This window comes from Mauremys mutica, chromosome 6, assembly GCF_020497125.1.
Source record: "Mauremys mutica isolate MM-2020 ecotype Southern chromosome 6, ASM2049712v1, whole genome shotgun sequence".
Taxonomy (NCBI): Eukaryota; Metazoa; Chordata; order Testudines; family Geoemydidae; genus Mauremys; species Mauremys mutica.
In genome coordinates, this window is record NC_059077.1 from 65,513,815 (window position 1) to 65,535,990 (window position 22,176).

General features: G+C 39.1%; 1 protein-coding gene and 1 long non-coding RNA gene across 5 annotated transcripts in view; one reads left to right on the top strand and one right to left on the bottom strand.

The window, feature by feature from the left end:
• Positions 1-22,176, top strand: part of FER (FER tyrosine kinase) — a 392,406-nt gene that overhangs the window by 365,461 nt on the left and 4,769 nt on the right. For all 4 annotated transcript variants that reach the window (XM_045020435.1, XM_045020436.1, XM_045020438.1 and 1 more), the window contains 2 exons: positions 12,970-13,124; positions 21,400-21,522. In XM_045020435.1, coding sequence (XP_044876370.1) covers positions 12,970-13,124; positions 21,400-21,522 — 278 coding nt within the window. The remainder of the gene's footprint in view (positions 1-12,969; positions 13,125-21,399; positions 21,523-22,176) is intronic.
• LOC123372382 lies at positions 1,665-21,477 on the bottom strand. The gene is made up of 4 exons (XR_006580255.1): positions 21,322-21,477; positions 20,902-20,966; positions 20,065-20,128; positions 1,665-2,070 (listed from the first exon to the last, which is right to left on the bottom strand). It is a non-coding gene; the product is annotated as an uncharacterized LOC123372382 (long non-coding RNA).

The following is a 22,176-nucleotide window of genomic DNA, read 5'->3' on the forward strand; positions in this document are numbered from 1 at the left end:
TAATATCTGAGTGAATGTCTTTGTCATCATGGAGGTGGACTACCTGTTCAGATGTTATCAGTTCTGTTAACAATGTTAAACTGGTATTTAATGATTCTGTATAGAAATCAATGATTCTGTGACAGACACTTCAGTGTGCTGTAGAACAGAATAAACAAAGGACACAGAACCCTAATTAAAAGTTAAGTCATCAGCATTACCAGTGAAAGTAAAATGAAAAGTATAGGCTTGTATTTGTGAAGGCTCAAGGACAATGGCTGTGGTAGCTAGTTACTATTCCATGAAGCTATCCAAACAGCGTAACCAAGTAATGCTATCAAGTATTGCTGTCTTTTGGAGGAGATATAAAACTGAGATCTTAACCAGTCGTGATCACCAAAATTCCCATCTCATTTTTCTTGAGAGTCAGAGTATTAACTGCAGTGTCCTGGCCAGATTCCATGTTAAGTAATTAGATTTCAAACAGCTAATTCCCCGTGTAATTTCAGTTGGATATGATACACTTCTTCAGGTCATGTCCTTAAGTGTTCTATAGTTCTGCTTTGAGGTTGCTAAACAGATGCCTAGAGGTGGCTGCATTTCAGTGTTGGATGAAGTGTTTTATTGATAGAGACACGTCATCCTCTTTGCTGCTAGGTACACAAACTCCAGCCCAGTCTGGCTGGTAAGTGCAGAAGTGTGGAGGAAGAGCTGAACATGCATCACTGTCCGCTAGCAGTAGGTGGAAAACAGCTGCTCCATGGCAAAAGTATGGAATTAACTTGGGGACTCCGGTGGGTGTTAATGCTGACAGTTTTCTCAATAGCCATTATTCTGCATCTTCTGTTGTCCTCAGCGTGAAGGGTAGTATGTAGGAACATGAGGGGAGCCACTGTCGGTGTAGTTCCTGAGTGTGTCATGTTGCCATGTTTTGGAAGAGGCACACAGGGGATACCCGTCCTTCCAGATGCCCTGAACTCTGTGGGGTTTCACTGCAACTCATGCAACATCCACATCTGCTGTCATCTTCTCAAGATTCACCCCTTTCCCAAACTGATAATGAACCAGGAAGTTCACACGATGGAATAACGTCATTTCCATCCCTTTCTGCAGAATAGGATAATTTAGCCCACATTGTGCTCTGTGTGGTCTGGAAATTAGAACATTCATGGAAAACTGTTAATGCTTTGGAAGTGTGAAGGTTGGATAGTTCATTCACAATCACAGTTTGACATGAGATGATTTTTCATGGATATAATATGTAGATTGTGGGGTTTATATGAAATCGTGAGAGAGCTGAATGAATGAAAGGCATAATGACCTAGGGATGGGGAGTTTAGTAGTGAACTTACCAAATAAAAACTCTTCAACTCATATGACTGCAGAAAGGAAAAACCAGCCATGTAGATGAAATTGCATCTTAATATAATACCATAGAAAATAAAGTCTTATCAAACACACTGCTGAATTATTGAAATTGGACAAAGATAAGGCAAGCTTTCCTGTCTACAGAAAGGAAATATGTCAAGACAGAAAAGAAATTGAATTGCAGACCTTTGTTTCAAGGTATAAATGAATTACAGGAAAAAAGACCTGTATTCATAACTTAGTCTTATATTTTGTTTCAGCACAATGAAAGCAATCATAAGAGCACAAGAAATTTATTATGAAGTCAACTGGGATATCACTATGTGTATATATAAACAAAGAAAACCACATTATAGATTGAAATGGGAGTGATGAAAATTTCATCAAAAGAACATGAAAATAACTGTTTAGATACACATAAAGCAACCCCTACATTTTTGCCATGTTTACAAATATTGGAGAGTACAATGATTTACATACAGCTGCTACTGCTATGGATGGTCCTAGTCCACATGAAAACGCTGTTGCTGCAGGGGCTTTGTGTAGGGGAGCAGGTCCTGTGCACTGCAACTTTCTTGCTCTGCTGCTTCTGACATACTTGCAGCTCCACAGTTTGCTTCTCTGGCATTATTATCCTTGTGATTGCCTGTCCTCTCGGCCCTGCTCTAACTGGCCCTGGCACTCCTGTGCCTCTCTGCACAGCTGTGACAGAGATGGTCTTCACTAGGGGGGGGGGGAAATTAGTTAAAACATGGCAACTAACATGAGGTAAAATCCTGGTGAAAATAAGGTGATGTGTAGTTTTAACATGTGCTTGTAGGTCAAAGTAAAGACTAGAAGCAGAGCCTAGTCCTGCTAATCAGTCCCAAATTAACCAGTGTCGACTTGGTGCACTTGCACCGGCTCCCATCTCAGTGGGCCCTTGACCACTAGGGGAAAAAAACTTGGAATGATGCTACGACACATGCACCAAGTCACAGAGCTAATCATGGGGGAGGAAGGGGCAATTTCTATAGTGCCCGGGTCCCCAACATTCTTTAATCCAACACTGCTGCTAACACAGGTTAACATTTACAAGTGCCTTGTCTTCATTCTGATTTTTACCTTGTCAATTTCCTTGTGCTAAGACATAGTAAGAATCCACCTTCTTCCTAGGGAGGCTCTTAGGAGCAGCTCTCCACTGCCAATCTTTTACAACAAGGGTAGACTCATCCCTTACCCTCTTGTACACAGTATTGCCAACGTCAGGTGTTAAGTCAGGCATTCCAAAAATCATGAGATTGTCTTAAAAACTGTGAAACTTTTAAGAAGTAATAATAAATACGGGGGCATCTTATTTACAGTGCTTGTCCCAATGTGTAGTGCACTTCAGGTTTTGCATGCACCCAGGACTAGAGAATTCTTCCTAGCAGTGTCCGTTCAGTATATGCAGGCACCCCCCCTCTACTCATGCTCCACACTAAAGGTATAAAGGGGGCTGCCACACTGCTGCTGCTTCAGTTCCTTCTCACTGCTACCTCAGATCCCATCTTATGACCTTGTGATTGAGAAGTCCACTACACACAGGGAAAAAACATCTCAAACATTACTACAGGGTGAGTAATCATTCCTTTTGTAGTATGAAAGTTATACTCAGCTCATGCTCAGGCTTTTCGCCACAAACATCTAGGCTAGAAACTTCTTTTAAAATGAAAACTCAGATTCTCACATAATCATTTGACTTTAGGAGCTGGGGCTTTATGTAAAATACCAAATTTGAAAGTTGCAACAAAATTATGAACTTGGCAAACACTATACTGGTAGAGCTCCTACTTCCACCTAGCACTTCCGGGACACAACTTCTGCCTGTTGGGAATCAGTGGGGGTTATTCATATTCTTTGAGGAGGATCTGGAGAGGGAAGAGAGAGAGTTGGGCTCTGGAGCACAAAAGGGATATGAGAGTTATGTGGGGGGGGGGCCTCTAACGACCTAAGATCAGCACCAGGGCTGCACATACAATTGAGTAATGTATCCATTCTCCATCACAAGATCTTTGTAAATATAGGTATATTCTACTGTAATTATGTTTGTTCATTAGCAGCTGAGCATTCTTTAGACTATACAAATTAACATAATCCTGAGTCTTGTTACAGCAGTAAATTAATAGAAATTATTGTGCACTGCTGATATAAACCTGTATGCACTTTTTATTTCTTAATTTAGGTCCAAATTGATGTGTCTATAAAAGCATGGGCTATAACTATTATAGAGAAACTATTTTATACCTCTTTGTATACAGTAGTTGAGTAAACTTTTTTGTTTAATTTATATTGTACAATTTAACATAGTTAGCATTTACACAAAGACTTATGAGGACTGGGCTTATTTAGTCTGCAGAAGAGAAGAATGAGGGGGGATTTGATAGTAGTCTTCAACTACCTGAGGGGGGTTCAAAAGAGGATGGAGCTAGGCTGTTCTCAGTGGTGGCAGATGACAGAACGAAAAGCAATGGTCTCAAATTGCAGTGGGGGAGGTCTAGGTTGGATATTAGGAAAAACTGTTTACTAGGAGAGTGGTGATGCACTGGAATGGGTTACCTGGGGAGGTGGTAGAATCTCCATCCTTTGAGGTTTTTAAGGCCCGGCTTGACAAAGCCCTGGCCAGGATGATTTAGTTGGGGGTGGTTCTGCTTTGAGCAGGGGGTTGGACTAGATGCCCTCCTGAGGTCTCTTCCAACCCTACTCTTCTATGAATCTATGAAAGAGGGTGGCACTAGAATATGAGACACTTGCATACCATAAACATATAGTCCCAAATTATGAGAGGCTCTTGCTTGGTCACACACGGATGCAGTGGACTGCAAGTAACCTCTGATGTGACTGTGCAGGAGTCTCCCACAGTACAGTCCCTTTGCTCTGGAAAGCCCATGCTCCTCCCAGGGAACAATATGCTAAAAATAGAGGTGCAGGGCTTTGGGTGCCCTCCCTGCCTCCATTCTGCATCAGCCCACACAACAGGTAGAGCATCAACTGAAGCAATCTGCTCCATACTAAAGGGGCAGACAGATCATCCTTTGCACTATGTGCACAGAGCAGCCCTGGAGAGATTGTACAATTTCTCTGCAGTTCTTTCTGGGGGAATATAGTTTTACATTGCATCCTACTCAGATCCAAGGCATAAATAGCGCAATTTACCCCGTATGCAGTAAGGCATTTATAGAGGAAGAGAGAATCAGGAAAAAAATGATAGTAAGTTTTGTAGGAGGGATGAAGCAGGAGCAAAGACTACAAGTGTACACGTACATACATGATTAGAATTTTAAATTTGGTGTGCACAATTGCACACATACATTTATTCACTATTTATGATGTTAAACATGATGTTATATTTATTATTATTATTATTTGGGGACATTTTGATAAGTACTTAAAATCCTCTTCCCAAAATATAGTAAATACAGTATGTACTACACAGAGCAGTGAAGCTGTTTAATTATTTTTTTTGTTAATTTTTACATGCACAGTATTTTTTTTTTATTTTTTTTTTTCAGAAAAATTTCTTGATTGTTCCCTGTCCAGATGATTGGCAGGAATACTGTAACATGGTCAATAAACCTAAAATGTATAATTAAACATTATAACCCAAGGAAAATGACTTTTTAGTAGATAAGGTGCTTAATCTTTATTTTTTTAAAATAATTCATAGGTCATACAGTACTTTAATACAATACTTGTTCTCTAAAATTCTATACTGTTTTAAGGCAAAACAACTTTTCTCAATTGCATTTTGCTGAGAACTATATAGGATTTTTTTTTAAATCAAAGTATTGAAAAATAGTAGAAGAAAACACTAGTTTTAGTATTGCTGTTGTTTGGTACACTGAGTGTCTACTGTACCAGGGGTTTGTATTGTGTCTTCAGATTTCTATTTAGAATTAGAATATAGTTTTTTAAAATGGAGTATCATTTTGTTATTTACCAATTCAAGTTTTTAGTTAGATTTAACTATAGTGTAAATTAAAGTAATTTAAACATTTAGGCTTCATAAGTTTTGTGTATTTTTCCACTTCATTATTTTTGATCTATGTATTATTTATTTATAAGGTTTGCCTTTTTACCAATATTTTCTTAAAACTTTTTGTGTACGAGGATAGATTCACTGAGCTCCTCTATATCATTTCACAGGATAGCCCTTGATTGGAATGCTGAATGCTCTCCAAACACAATATACATTTTATCCTACCTATGGAGACTACAGATTTCATAAAAGTATAAAGTTGCCAGCTTAATCACAATGATGCAGAATAGTTTTTTGGGGTGCATTTATGATAAGGCTATTTTTTATGTTCACTTGGTACTGAAAATAACAAATTTTGCTTTTTAGCATTAGTTTTACACATCTAATTTAGAACTTTGCTCTTATGACACTCCTCTTATCTGATAATCTCAAAGCACTTTACAAACAATAATTAGACCTTAATACTACCCTGTGAGGTAGGTGATATTCTGCTCATTTTACAGTGGGGGAAAAATCAAAACACAGAGAAGTTACATGACTTCTTGGCACGGCCAAATAGACTGTCAGTGGCAGAGTCAAGATACAGGTTCTGAGAGTCAATTAACTTAGATTTTTTTCTATAGTGTCTAAGCACAGTACCACATGAGGGTACTGCCAAAATACTCATGTATTTTAGTAACCCAGTCCACTTTTACCTGAGAAAATGAGGATTCGTGCTAGTTATTCAAAGAAATTACTCTAAAAGAACTGCTTGGAGTTGCATGCTATGTTGTCTCATTAGTATTCATTTTATGGTTAACTACCATAGTATGAAGGCAAAAACCTTGAAGCACAGTGGAAGGAGAGTACTGGGAAAGAAAGGTTTCTGAACTGTGCTGTAGACTCTCTAATATTCAAATTTCCAATCCATTCTAAGTAAACAGCTAATACATGATGTGTTTTGTAGATGGATCAGCAGCAGCACACAAAGAGCAGGAGATATCTGGTACAGGAGTGCTTTGATTTAGCTATCTAGCAATCCTTTGGAAGTTGCCTACAATTGTTGCACAGAGGAAGTGTATGTAACCCATTAGCACTAATCCTCCCACACAACAGTTTCACTAGTTGACCTTCCAACCCCTTCTCTAAAGCTGGGTCAGAGACTGTTTTATTCAAATTAAACGGGCATAGGAGGTAGCATAATCCTACCTGTTTCCACACTGAACGCTTACTGCATATTGTTTGTTAGAACAGTTTTGGGCTGCTTACTATTTACTATTACCAGGAAAGAGGAAGAAACTGCGTAGTGGTTATTAGTGTTCTTTAATAGCATGATTGATTTCCTCCATAAGGCAGCGTGTACCAATAGTAGGTTGCTCTTCATGGGTAGGTTTTAATAGGTGGAACTGCCATTTGGTTCATTCCAAAGTCTTTTAGAAGTGTTTTTGTGAGCTCCAAGTCCTCTATGGCAGAGATGAATCAAAAGCGGGGGTGAACTTCCAAAGGCAAGAAATCTCCCCCAACTTCTCTTCAGTGTGGTGATAAAATTTTTACAAGGGACTTCTGAGAGCCTCACAATGGCTCCAGCACACTCATGGTATAATAGTGATATGTCATCAATACGGTATTTGTGGTTGGAATGAATTTTAGAGCTGTAGTTAAAATAATGACAATTCTTTTTTCCTTATGTTAACTCCATGATCGTGGAAGGTGGTGATGGGGGGGGAGTTGTATTGTTATGTGTATCTATTACCTGAACTGGGGTGTTCCATGACACTAGTACCAACAAGTCAGGAATATATTATTTCTTTCCTACCAATGCAGCTACTCTATAGTGGCTCTGTATAATCTGTGCCCAACCTAAATAGCTTTCACAACAAAACAAAGTAAACATTATTTACTACATTTCTATGTCAAAGATAAATATTGATTTCATGAAATCTCTGGAGCCAAGTAGTAAATACTGTATGAAAAGAAAAAAAAAACTCTGCCCAATCCGTAGAGAGAGAATACTGAGTCTTCTGTAAAATAATTTCTGGGCTTCACTAGGGTATTTGCTGCAATATTCAGATCAGCCACTGGGGAAAAGAAGTCTGAACATTTCAGGGGGGAAACGAAGAGAAAACACACAGAATACTAAATGTGTTCAACTAATCATAAGTATATACAATTATATACAATGTCTTCATCTGAAAAGTGTGGTGAGTTGCTACAAAACATTTTGTCCCAAACATAGGCATCTTCCTTCCATCAAAACTAAAAAAACCCAAACACCACACTAAAATACTTTTCAGAAACAAATACTTTTAAAGAAGAGATTCAAATGCTTTTAGCATGTTATAAAAGTGTGTTTGCTTCTATTATCTTTCCTTCTAATACCCTGGACAAAACATTGTCTGGCACCTAGTCAGAGGCAGCCTCTAGTCATAGAAAGTCCCAGGGGAAAGGAAGTTTATTAGTCCCATCTATCTCTTCCTCACTCCCATTCTAATCACAGTAATACTAGTGGTATGTGAGTACTTAAATGCCCACCATTGTAACTGATGGGCAGATAGCATGGTGTTTAGGGGTGAACTTTCCAAATGAGCTTGGCCCATTTCCACTACTGAGAACTTGTGGGCTCTTGAGCCTAGCAACAGCAAAATGGAAACTTAAGTCTTCTAGTTTGTAATTTATAATGTATTCTGGGAAAATAATTACTGTTCCTTACAAGACATTTGCCTAGTAAGATCCATCTAACTTATTACTCATCTAAGTGGCCTGATACAGAAGTAAATAGAAATTAATTAACACATGGCTTGTAGTATACACTAATACAAGCACTGATAAAATAATCCTTCACTTCGTTTGCAGACACAGCAATTGTAATTTAAACAGAGAGTAGTATTTGCATATATATTTTATGGTAAGAGATGATAATATCTGAATATAGATGAATACCTGTTTACTGAAAAACAAGTGCTATGTTTTATGGAGAACAAATCTCTTGTAAAAATCACCAAAGCTGTAACAGTTTACAGTGCATTGTTGATAATGTTCAAAAGATGTGTAGTTAGATCTGAGTTACATTGCTTTCGCAATAGAACTGTAGTCCTGCTGTCAGAAGCCAGGCATCTTGGATGCCACAGCAAAGTCTAACTTATAATAAAAGATTTGACTTAGTTGAGGAGTGAAGAATAATGCCATTATTTCTGAAGTAGTGTTGTAAATGAAGGCTTATAAATAAATGATTTATCATAGCAGAAGCTGCAACACACAAAGCATGATGTAGTCAATAGCTGCCACATACTAGAGATAAGAAAGACCTGAAGTGATCATGTAGAATTTTCAGTTTTATATCCTGAATTTTAGTGCTCGGTACTTGGATGAACAGATTTTCAAACTTACAGTGCATTATGCTAGACTGAATTCAGGTCAGGGAAAAAGTCAAGATTTACTTTCTCCACTTGGACACACAGAATCATAGGACTGGAAAGGACCTCAGGAGGACATCTAGTCCAGTCCCCTGTACTCATGGTGGGACTAAGTATTATCTAGACCATCCCTGAAAGTATTTGTCTAACCTGCCTCCCTAGGCAATTTATTCCAGTGCTTAACTACCCTGACAGGAAGTTTTTCCTAATGTCCAACCTAAACTGCCATTTGCTGCCATTTAAGTCCATTGCTTCTTGTCCTATCCTCAGATGTTAAGGAGAACAAATTTTCTCTCCCCTCCTTGTAACAACTTTGTATATGTTTGAAAACTGTTATGTCCCAGTCTTCTCTTCTCCAGATTAAAACAAGCCCAAGTTTTCGATCTTCCCTCATAGGCCATGTTTTCTAGACCTTTAATCATTTTTGTTGCCCTTCTCTGGACTTTCTCCAATTTGTCCACATCTTTCCTGAAATCTGGTGCCCAGAACTGTTGACTCATATTTAGTTTGTGATTTTCTGTGATCCCCAGATCCCTTTCTGCAGTACTTCCTAGGCAGTCATTTCCCATTTTGTATGCGTGCAACTGATTGTTCCTTCCTAAGTGGATGGAGTGCTTTGCATTTGTCCTTATTGAATTTCAGACCATTTCTCCAGTTTGTCCAGATGATTTTGAATTTTAATCCTATCCTCCAAAGCACTTGCAACACTCCCATCTTGGTATCGTTTGCAAACTTTGAGCCTATTTTCTATGCCATTATCAAAATCATTTTATGCAGATATTGAACAGAACTGGGCCCAGAATTGATCCCTGCAGGGCCCCCATTCGATATGCCCTTCCAGCTTGACTGATAACTACTCTCTGGCGACAGTTTTCACAGTTGATAATTTGCCACCAGTTTTGTCTAAACTTTGTAATACTAAAAACCACCCTCTTCCACATCACTGTAATCCTATAACCTGCCTCACAAATAGCAACCAACATGGTATATTGTCTTTTGGGATCCCATTTGAGGGAAATCCTGTTTGGTGCATTTTATACAGAGAATTAGATGGATATGATGTAGATAGTGTGCTGGAGGACTTACTACCATAGATTTCAGTACATCCAGGATTAATTCTGATTTTCTCTTGTGCCGCTCTTCAGTCTTTCTGCTCCTTGCATCTTCCTGCACCAGCCTCCAACATGGTTTTAGAACCTACCTCCAGAGACAGGAGAAAACAAGGGAAAGGAATGAAGGGAAGAGAAAGCATATGAGTAGGAAGGAAGTAGGAAGATTTGTGTTCCTCAGTCCAAGCAGTGGAACAGCCTCCAGAAGCACTGAAAGAGAAGAGAGAGCAGCTAAGTGCTCTGAAATGGGCCAAGTAAATGCCATTTCAAACGGACAGGCAAAGATAAAAGTAAATTCCTAAACAAGGGGCCTCTGATGTGAAATGGGGCTACAGGTCCAAAACAGGGTAGCTGTAGCAAAGAGGTCTGTATCCCACAGCAGTAGAAAGGAAGAAGATTATCTCCACAGGAACAGTGAAAGATTTTTTTTTAAAATGCTCTAAAGTCATAGAAGGAGTATTTCAAAGGCAATGGAGCTAATATTTCCCAGAATCCCTACTTTTGTGGGATGCCAGCTTTAAGTTTACTGATAAATTAGTGTAGCCAGATGCATTTTGGGTAGTTTTATGTGGCCTCAAGACTTGTCAATAAGAGTGATGAATACCCAGTATATATCATCTCTAACATGAGGCAGAGGACATGCTGATGGCATCAGGCCTAATTCCGGATTAGAAGAATGTCTGTGAAACAGTGAAGAAACTGTTTGGTATATATTTCACTGAAAAAACCTGAACAACACCCCACAGAGCAAGAAAGGAAAACATGAGGATGTAAATTTCAATTTCATGAGGCTCAACAAAAAAAGCTACTCCCATCTGACTGTTCTCCCGCTCCCACACAGACACACAAATAAGAAAACCTGGCAGGTCTCAACAGAAAACTCTGAGGACAAGAAACAAAGGGAAAATGGCATGTTTTTGGAAAATGGAACATGGAAAATTTAGCGAGACTACCCAACATTCATGGAAAATATGCCCAGCTTAAGGAGCTAAATGCCAGAAACATCAGAAAAAGGGACTTTATGCAGCGTCTCAAACTTGATGGAGGTGATAATCAGTGAAAAAAGAACCAGAAAAAGCGAGAAAGATGTCCACAACAGACATGGCTACAGAGCTACCAGTTTGATGGTGGTAATGCTGAGAATGAAGTTGTTTCCTCTACCACTACATCCTACTGAGGAGCATCTTAATTGATTCAACAGCAAATTTAAGGGATCTGAAAGCTTGAAGTTGCCTTGTGCTTGTGGCAAATTAAAGCAAAATTGGCTTCCTGGCTAGATGTGAATTGGAGCACCACCAGCAAAAATTTTGGTCCCACTCTCAATTTGAAGAAATCAAGATTAGCAGAGACACTGCAGGCCTCCATTGTTTACATAGTCCAAGAGTCTTACAAGAGCTTTTGAACTCCAAATCTTATAATGGATTTGATGATGAAGAATAGAATACTTTGCAAAGCAACAGCTTCATACATTTGTCTGTCGGAGAACCTTATTAATATAGACGTGCTTAGCTAAACTACAGTAGTCATAGCCAACCTCTTCAAAATGACACATTAACTTTAATTTTCATGAAAATGGACTCCTAGATTTTCAGCATAATCATACCTTTCTTTTTCTTTTTGCGTAATTTAAAAGAACCAGCTATTACATAGAAAACATACAAATTATGTGTCCTGATTGTAAGCATAAAATAGTAGTAAGTTTTGTAAGTAGGATCTATTTCATATATTCAGGGGTAGGAAGACCAAACATCAGGCAAAAACATAAGTATTAGATCAACATATAGCCTTTTCTTCAATTTAAACACAAAATATTTTTAAAGTTCAGGAATGATTCAGATAAAGAGATTCCTATGTTATCAATCAGCATTTCAGTCTTCCTTCCAGAGACTGCCACTTTGATTTGTTTCACTCCCTGGATTCACCTCAGGTGAAATCCTCACCCTGTTGAAGACAATGGCAATATTCCTATTGCCTTTAATGAGTCTGGGATTTCACCCTCCACTCTTGAGGCTCTTTGGGACACTTCTTATGAAATTGGCTATAGGAACCAGAATCTCTTGATTTTTGCTTTGCAATTCTCCTGCCCATACCAGTCACAGTAGACTCTCATACAACTTGAGATGCCTCTGTCAGTGTGTATTTCATAATTTATAAACAAAGCTGCATATTTCCTGAGATGGTGTCTGATTCTGATAATGAACCGATTTTAAAACTAGTGTAACTTCATTGACTTCAGAGGAGTTTCTCCTAATTTACCCCAATGAGAGATTAATAGGCTCAGGCCCAGGGATGTCTGAATGTTTCAAACCTCCTACTAGTTGTACAGCTTCATAGGAATAATACAACGATGACTTTAAAAGCAAATTATAATTTAGAGTATTAATTATCTTAAAAGAAACTGTTTATTATGTACAGCAACCTGTTCATTAGCATATGATCTAAGATGAAAACAAATCTCATAAATGGTTGGTAAAGACAGCTTTAGAAGGAATTATTGTTGATGCCCCCGTTTGTAGTTTTCTATCCTAAGGATCTGTTTTCAAATAATTTTTAACATTTTTTTCTTTAAAAAAGTGTTGGCTGTAGGCTGTGTTCATAGAATTTACAATATAAGGCCTGAAATTATTTTCCTCTGATTTTTGAACTGGAAAAAAATCTTTATTTCTGTGGGGAGGGCTTTTACTTGACCTTTCTTCCATTGGCAGTGATCAGGTAGTATAGATCAGCTTCATTTTTTTTAATTGAACACATAGTGTTGATTTAGCTGTGGTAGAAATAGTTTTCCAGCCTCTCTAGTTCTTTTTATGGTTGTAGGAACAAGTGTTCCAGTTTTGTCTTTGAGCTGTGTTACATTCTGCATCAAATTTGGTCTGTTGGCATGTAATGTAGTGCAGACAAGCCTGATGGGCGGTATGGGCACAGCACATTATTGCCTTGTATATGCTTATTTTGTGCACCAGGAGCCTTGCATGCATCACTGGTGGATAGATTTAGTTGTAATAGAAAATATGGGGGAAATTGTTGAATCTGTGTTTCTTCACATCTCAGTATAAATATGTTATGAACATAAAAACAATGCTTTTAATTTGTAAAGGGATGTTTTCTGTATTTTAATCTAACTCAGGGACCTTGCTGCAAGGAACTGCCTGGTAGGTGAAAATAATGTTCTGAAGATCAGTGACTTTGGAATGTCTCGTCAAGAGGATGATGGGGTATATTCATCTTCAGGCTTAAAGCAGATTCCTATCAAATGGACTGCTCCAGAGGCACTCAACTATGGTAAGGAGATGTTATCTTTAACTTTTTATTGTAGAAATGTACTATGTAAGATAATAAAGTATAGAGGAAATACACTATGGTCTGTACACAAATATATAGTCTTCCTTGTGGTCTGTTTAGACTAACATGTAAAACATTTCAGTTTAAATAAATTAACAATTCAGCCCTATTAAGGTTATGTCTTTTACTTCATAATGTAAGATTCCCCTTTCCTCACAAAAAAACCAAGAACATTTTTCCCATCCACAGAGCAAAAGTCGAAGTACTTAAATCCTTCTGATTTAACAATTAAAATGTCTGCATAATAATGCTCTGGAGCTAGAACATTACAGTAGACTACCTAGTCATTCATCCAGATGACTATCATTAGCAAAATGAGTAGGCAAGTTCCTCAAAATAATGGTGATGATTGATTTAGCCTTTTATTATGAAAACCAGAGATACTTTTAACAACTGAGAAAACATTACATAAATCTTTGTAGAAGAGGACGGGATCGTAATTGATTATATATATTTTTAAACTTGTAGTTCTTGTAACCTGCAATTTTATGCATCATTCTGCTGTTGTCAGTGAAAATAAATAAAACAGCCCTATTTGTGGGTGGGGGGAAATGGCCCATAACATGATGGGTAATAGCTTGAGAACAAAAATAGAAAAAGCCAGATTGGAGGGAGGGAGAGGGTTAAAGTGAAATTAGAAAGCAAGTTCTAATTAGGAAAAAGGTAGTTAAGAAGCAGCATGTGAGCCGCAACATTGGTGAATGGTGTAGTAAGTGGACTAGATCTACAAAGGAATTTAGATGCATAACTGCCACTTTAGTCACCTAACTACAAAATTTAGATCCTCAAAGTCCTTGCTCGGCTGCTGCCTAACCCTGTAGGTGCCTACATTTCAGCCCATAAACTCCCGAAGGCACCTAAGAATCTGCCAGTGAGCATGCACACCTATGTCCTGCTGGGACCCTCAAACTAGGCTTTCCTCTTTATCTACTGCATATCTGTCTCCCATTCCTGTGTATGGGCATCCCCCTGCAGTAGCTTGGAACATTTTCACTAACAGTGTCTGAAGGGGTCATACTCATGCACTTTATATCCTCATGCTCCCTTCCTGAGGTTATAAAGAGCACAGCAACCCCAGCTGCCATTCAGTTTCTTCAGATTTCCATAGGCAAAACAGAACATCATTTAGTGTCCCTTTTGTAGTTTCTTGTTAGTGTAGCTTTAGTGTTACCACCAGTAAAACACATATGTATGAAGAGAGTTACAGTTTAACTTTATTTTTCTGCCTGTAGTCTGTGTATTGAGATTTTAGTTAGGATATGGCAGAATTGAGATCCCCAGACTTTAAATTATAACCCTCTTGTGGAGGGTGGGGGAAAAGGCCTGTTCCTGTAGTGGACATACATAATTAGTGAGACAAGATGGGTGAGATAATATATTTTATCTTCTGTTGGTGAGAGAGACAAGCTTTCATAAGAATGGCCATACTCTGTCAGACCAAAGGCCCATCTAGCCCAGTATCCTGTCTTCCAACAGTAGTCAATGACAGGTGCTTCAGAGGGAATGAACAGAACAGGTAATCATCGAGTGATCCATGCCCTGTCATCCATTCCCAGCTTCTGGAAAACAGAGGCTAGGGACATCATCCCTGCTCATCCTGTCTAATAGCTATTGATGGACCTATCCTCCATGAATTTATGGAGTTCTTTTTGAACCCAGTTATAGTGTTTGCCTTCACAACATCCTCTGGCAAAGAGTTCCACAGGTTGACTGTGCGTTGTGTAAAGAAACACTTCCTTCTGTTTGTTTTAAAGCTGCTGCCTATTAATTTCATTTGGTGATCTCTAGTTCTTGTGTTATCAGAAAGAATAAATAACACTTATTTACTTTCTCTACACCAATTATGATTTTATAAACCTCTATCATATCCCCCCGAGTCGTCTCTTTTCCAAACTGAAAAGTCCCGGTCTTACTAATCTTGCCTCATATGAAAGCTCTTTCATACCCCTAATCATTTTTGTTTCCCTTTTCTGAACCTTTTGCAATTCCAATATATCTTTTTTAAGACAGGGCGACCACATTTGTACATAATATTCAAAATGTGAGTGTACCATGGATTTATATAGAGGTAATATGATATTTTCTGTCTTGTTATTTATCAGTAAGACCAGGAATAGAAGAGCTCTGTGTGGTTCAAAAGTTTCTCTCTCTCACCAACAGAAAAATGAGTGATTATTTACAGTAATGACAGCCGGGGTCCCGCTGCTGGTCCCACTCAGCACCCGCTGCTGGCCTGGGTGAAGGAGCCCCAGGTCAGCAGCAGGCTGAGACCCCGGCTGGCAGGAGCTGGTGGCTGGAACCCCAGAAAGGCAGCAGGCTGAGCTGCTCAGTTGCTGCTCTGGGGTTCCTGCTGCAGGCCCCTTGCCAGCCGGGGTCCCCGCCGCAGCCCCACTCACCTTGCTTCCGGTTGGAGTTCCAGTGCAGGCCCCCTGCCAGACAGGGCCCAGGCTTCCAGCCCTGCTCAGCCCTACCAGCCACCAGCTCCACTCACCTCAGCTGCCCATCTGGGATTCCAGCCACTGACCTCCTGCCAGCCGGTTAACAACTGATCACTCAGAAGCCTGTGTGCAGCTTAAAGTATCCAAATACGTGCCAGACATTGGAAAACTCAGCAATGAAAAGCAAGGGCAAGGATCACACTAAACTGATAAGATCTGCATTTTAATTTATTTTTAAATGAAACATTTTGAAAACCTTGTTTACTTTACATATAGTGGTTTGGTTATATAATACCTAGACTTATAGAGAGACCGTCTAAAAAACGTTAACATGTATTACTGGCATGTACAGCCTTAAATTAGAGTGTATAAATGAAGACTCGGCACACCACTTCTGAAAGGTTGCTGACCCCTGGTGTAGGTATTCTGATGTGCGTCTCTCTCTCTGTCTCTCAGGCTCTCCTTTTGAAGCCATTCCTCTTTATAAAAATAATTATAGTATTCACTGGGCCAGAGAAAGAGTTAGAATGACTATAGCCAAATTGTGAGGGTACTCATGGGGGAGATCCAAGTCCTGTTTCAGTTACAATTTATACTAAGTGGAACAGTTTCAATGGAGAGACTGAGAGCAGGCTGATCCCATAGCTCAATGGGTAGGGTACTCTCCTGAGAGCTTGGAGATGTGGGTTCAAGCCTTGCACCATCTCAGGGAGATTTGAATCTGTCTCCCACACCCTTGGTAACTGCTCCAACCACTGAGCTAACGGTTATGGAGAGAGGGTCAGTGCACTGCCTCTTTTTTTATTCCCCCTTTGCTTACAAGAAAGGGCTGTGACTTCCAACTCAAGCTGAGGGTTCCTGGCTGTGAATACCAAGTGGAGATAGGTGCCTCCCTCCAATGTGGACTGTTTTGGAGTGGGACTTATGCTAGTCAATAGGAAACAGCAAGGAGAAAGGTGTAGCCTAAGTAACTCCCCCCCTCAGCTTGCTGGCTTTTGTGGATCTCATTTGTAGGTGCCTAACTCACCCCCCTGCATCACATAGGGAGCCTAACTGTGGGCTGTGGATTCCACTTTTTGTCAAGGCACCAGGTTAGGCATTGCAATGCTGAGCCTAAGTGTCTTGAAACATGTAAACCAGTATGATGTTTAATATTTTAAGTGAAAAATTAAACTATTAAATCTTACAACTGAGCTTTATCACAAACTTTAACAGGAGAAACGTTTACATAAAGAAAATGTATTGGAAGCTCTCATCCTTTGATTATATTACAGTCCCCATGAGTGAAATTCACTCCTTTGAGGTGGGCCTTTGCATCACTATTAAATGCTGCATAAATCCACACAATAGGGTTTAAATAAGTCTTGTGGGCCTTATACAGGGGTGAATTTTACATTGTGAGAATAAAAGCTTTCCCTCTGGAAAGTTAGTAATATTTGCTGCTAGAGTGAATCCACCACTGGTCAGTATCTGTTCTAATGTTTAGCTTGCACTATTGTTTGTTTTATTTGTTCATTCAGATCTGGAAAGTTTGGTCTTATTATTATTTCAGTGTTTACAGTTAAATAGACAATAAAATATAAAATCATTGCTACACTAGCTGAAAAAAACCTGGCAGCCTGGAGAAAAGGAACATAACTTTCAACTGACTAACAAGAAATAGGTTTTTTTAAAATGAAGTGACCGTGGTTAGGCACAGTAAAAATTACTGCAATGACACTTTTTTCCTGGTGAAACATTGCTAGGGAAAAATCAAGGATTGGGCGAAGAAATGATTGACAAGTCTTTGTAAATTCAATTAAACAAAATATGAATGAAATATGGCCTAAGGTGCTAAGCAACAACAGGTTTCACTGGTTGCTGTTGCAGTTGTGGGCTTAACACCTCTGAATACCAGTCCATCAGTGGATAGGGTAGTAACTTGGCTTTTAGCAACATTAACTTTTGGCAAAAACGCTAGCACCGTTCATTCATTTTCATTTATCAAAGTGCCTGCTCCACAGCCCAACTCAGCACAATGCCTCTGCAGGCCTGGGGAAAGCAAAGGCATTCCTTGTTGCAAGAGTATATGAGGAAGTTTCCTCAGTTGCTGATTGGGTTTTTTTCCCCACATTGTTCAAATGTACATTTACAAAGGTGTGGTTTATCATTTGCCATTCATATGAAAATTACATGCAGGATACTTGTGCTCATACTAAAAACCATTACACACGTGTTGGGGTATCACTGAGAACAACAGTGCGAATGAGAATTATCCACTATCTAGAATATGTCTTTCAAAATGGTTAGTTTATTCCATTTTCACTATATATGGGAAGACAGGCAGGAATAGTTTGATTGTAGTGTAAAGGTAATTCTTTAAATTAAACTTAGGCTGTAAATAGTAGTATTCACAAGACCAAAAAACTGGAAGGTATGTTTTCAGACAACAATAGTATACATTTTAGGATGTAGACACTGAATAAAACACACAGAATACTTAGGAATAAATTTTCCATGTGTTACATTCAGATTGTGGTCATGAGACTCCTCAGGTGAAATCCTGACCCTAGTGAAGTCAATGCATGTTTTGCCGTTTACTTCAGTAGGATGAGGATTTCAGCCCTGTTTGTATTTGGAGTTGCATGGCTTAAAACACTTTTCAACACTTGAAAAAGTTACTCATCAAAGTATCTAGTAAAATTTTATATGTTTGGTCACAGTGTATTTTTTGTGCTTTAGCTGCTCTTAAAAAGTAAAATGTGTATATTTGTTTAATGTGATCTTCCACTATAATTTCTTCAGTTCTTTACAACACTAATAAATAATGGTATATATAAACAGCATGCCCTTTCTCAGCCCAGCTATTATCATACTGAGAAAGGTAATTGACTCTGCATAACTTGTGCTTTCTTAAGAAACTAATTACTTTTAACTTGTATCTACTGAATGACTTTAATGAAAAGTGTTAAATTACTGGATGCCAAACTCTGAAGAGAGTTGATATACAGACAAGAAAACTAATCTTACCACCAGCAGCACAGTGAATGTCCATAATTACTATCTACTAAGCAGTCAAGCTAATTTAACACAGCTGGAAATGAAATTTAGTTTAAGTGCAAACTGAACTTTCTGACGTCAGATGGCCCCAACTGTCATTATCATTTACATGTACTTCATTTAGACTGGGGAAAAAGAAAGGAAAAAAAAACATATCCTAGGTTTAAATGATTAGCTGAATATTTAGCACTCAAATATCAGCAGCATGACACTGGAAAAATGGCAGTGTTGGAAATGGGGCAGAAGATACATAAAGGAGAAATGTTTGGGTTTTTTTTTAAAAGCTCACAGATAACTGATGCAAAGATGCGTTAAATGGATTTTCTCATTGCTGTTGGCCTCTGTAGTAATGTTCTTAATAATAAAAGGACAGGTCTGCTTTTGAAAAGACAGAAGCAAATGTACTGATTAAGATGATATTTTCAGAGCCCCCAGGTTTCACTTCACTTCACTTCACTAAACTGGCTTCTTTAGGTATGTCAGCACAGAAGCTGGAAGGCGTGATTCCCAGCTTGGGTAGACATATACATGCTAGCTCCACTTGAGCGACCACGCTAAAAATAGAAGTGTGGCTATAGCAGCTTGGACTAGCTGCCCAAGTACGTACTTAGGACAGTGTTGTACTCAGACACTGCCTATATCACTGCAGCCACACTGCTATTTTTAGCATGCTAACTCGAGCAGCGCTAGCACCTATGTGTCTACCTGAGCTGGGAATCACACCTCCAACTACTGTGTAGACACACCCTTAGAAAGGAAGTTCAAACCTGGAGAATAGAGCTAAACCCTATGGCCACTGTGGTGAGATACTGTCTTTAAGAGCAAAATTCACAAGGGGACTATAGGTATTGCAACACTGAGTGATGCAGAGCCCTGCTGCCTAGTGGAATTCACAGCCCTGAGGTAGGTGCCAGGCTCCCCCTGACTTGTATAGGGAGAGTTAGGTACCTAAGAAAGATTCTCAGAAGTCAGCAAGGTGAATGGGGAGCCACCTAAACTAGTCAGCAATGAAATGCAGGGAGGCATAGGGCCCAGATCCTCAAAGGTATACAGAGGTGCCTAACTCCCCTTTGATCTGGGCGTTCAGCACCAGACTGACAGGCTGGAGTGAGGCTCGTGTCTCACCGGTGAACCCTCTTCTGGAGGTAAGCCCTGCCAGCCCTTTCTCACAAATAAAGTAGGCCTGTAAACACAGGAGTTAGGGCACTCACGTGGGAAGAGAGACCTGAGTTCAAATCCCTGCTCCAAAATCAGGCAGAGTATGGATTTGAATTTTGAGTTGCCCAAGTGTGCAGGGCCTACAGTGTTAGGTGACAGCTGAGCAGGAGTTTGGTGAATGTCGGTCATGCCTAAAGGGACAGATTCACAAAGGGGCTGAGGCGCCTAACTCTTAAGAGTCTCACCTTCTCCATCTAGCATCATCGCTCTTATCCACAGGGCCTGCTTTTCATCCGATTAAGACAGGGGCTGTAGAAACAGACAATTTAATTTTGAAACTTGTGTTCAAAAGCACAGTTGGAGTTTTATTAGTAAAAACTATAGGCTGAAATTTTCCAAGACTGACTAGTGATTTGGGCTGCTTCAATTTTTGAATGACCAGCTTCAAATATTGTAAAGGAGTCTGACTTTGAGATGGTAGGTGCTCAGCACTGCTAAAAACCCAGGCCCCCTTCACAGTAGCTCAAGATGAGTACCCAAAAGCACTTTGGAAAATGTTGGCCTTTTCTTTTATTAACATGTTATGGGGAAAACAGGGTCTCTACAGTTGATATAGCTTAATGGATAAAGTCCTTTAGATTCTTAATTCCAGTGTCGATGAGAGAAATTGTTTTGTATTCTCTGAGCAATATCTCACCCATTGTCCCCCCAAAAAAAAACCCAACAAAAAACAAACAAAACAAAACAAAAACAAAAACAAAACATGGGGATGGGGTATACGGAGAACGTTGATTTTGTTTACATTAAAAAGCTACTAGTAGACCCTATAAAAGCACTACTCCACGAGCTGTGCTGATACCATTCAATGCTGCTGGCTCACAAAGGCATTTTGACATGATAGTGTGCTTTGCAATATCAAGAAGTTGTTAACAACAATCATGTCAATTTTAGCTCTTTTCAGAATACTAATTGCCATGGCAAGTTGGGAGATTGAAAAAGAACAGCTGGTTAGTAAAGTACAGTACCTTGTTTGAGGAATTGTGAACAAGGAAAAATTAAAAAAAAAGTTAACTGTCCCTCACCTTTTAAATTTATTTTCTTTCAAAGTTTGCTGGACAGGAGAATGGAGAAGGAGACCTCAGTTCATCTGGAAAACAAAATAGCAAAAATCCAGCTCATTTAAATCTTCTCAGTCTCTTGGCCCTCGGTAAATTTGCATCTTTACTAGCATAACAAGTCTGCCCATCAAATCACAGAATTGCAAATTTTAAACATTTGCATTGATCTAAGATAATTGATTGTTAATCACTTGAAAAATGAGATCATCGGTATGAGAAGAAGAACAGGAGTACTTGTGGCACTTTAAAGACTAACAAATGTATTTTAGCATGAGCTTTCGTAGTATCCATTAGGAGCTAATGTTCAGTTATAATGCTTTAATTTCACCTCGGCAAGGGTATTGGGAATATGCTGTCATTACTTTATTTAAATAAAATTCTTACCAATGGTTCAGGGCAGCATACAGTACATCTCAGAAATATTCTTTGAATTTATATTATCCACTTTCTCTCCTTCCTCAGGGAGATACACTTCTGAAAGTGATGTATGGAGCTTTGGGATCCTTCTTTGGGAGACCTTCAGTCTAGGCGTATGTCCATACCCTGGAATGACCAACCAACAAGCACGGGAACAAGTGGAGAAAGGTTAATTGTTATTATTTATAGGGTGCAGCCACATGCAAGATTGTCTTCCTACAGATCTATGAAGTATAAGTCCATGCGCTTAACAAAATAGACAATGTGCAAATGAGAAGTGACAAACAGTATGATCGAGTAACTTTAACAAATGTCCTGGTCATTCCACAAGTTTGTTGTCTGATCATCTTTAAATCACTTGCTAAGAGCTCCCTGTGAGAAGATTAGGGTTTATAGGCTCCTGGAAGAAGAGTGGGGTCTTGAAGGCTGGGAGGATACAGGCATAATTGATTGAATCCGTGAAAGGTTGAGGTACCATGTAGGGCTTTATGGAAGAAGGCATGAAGGTTAGAGTGAGAGGTGAACATAAAGGGGGTGGTTAGTTGCGAGGCTTGGGCAGCACAAAGGTTAAACCTGAAGATGCTCTTGTCAAGTAAATTGCTCCTACTCTCAGTGCTAACATCCCAAGCTGCTGGAAATACCAAAAACACTATCTGTCTGCACTTTCTTTTGTTAAAGCTTTGGCCTTTGGAGCAAAATTTAAGAACAAATATAGTGAACAGCTCCATTTGAATTGGCTTAAGAGCTTTTCTTTCACAAAGTAATGAAAAGTAGATAACTCTGATTAAGATATTAGGTATCTGAGTGCATTCTTTGTTCCTT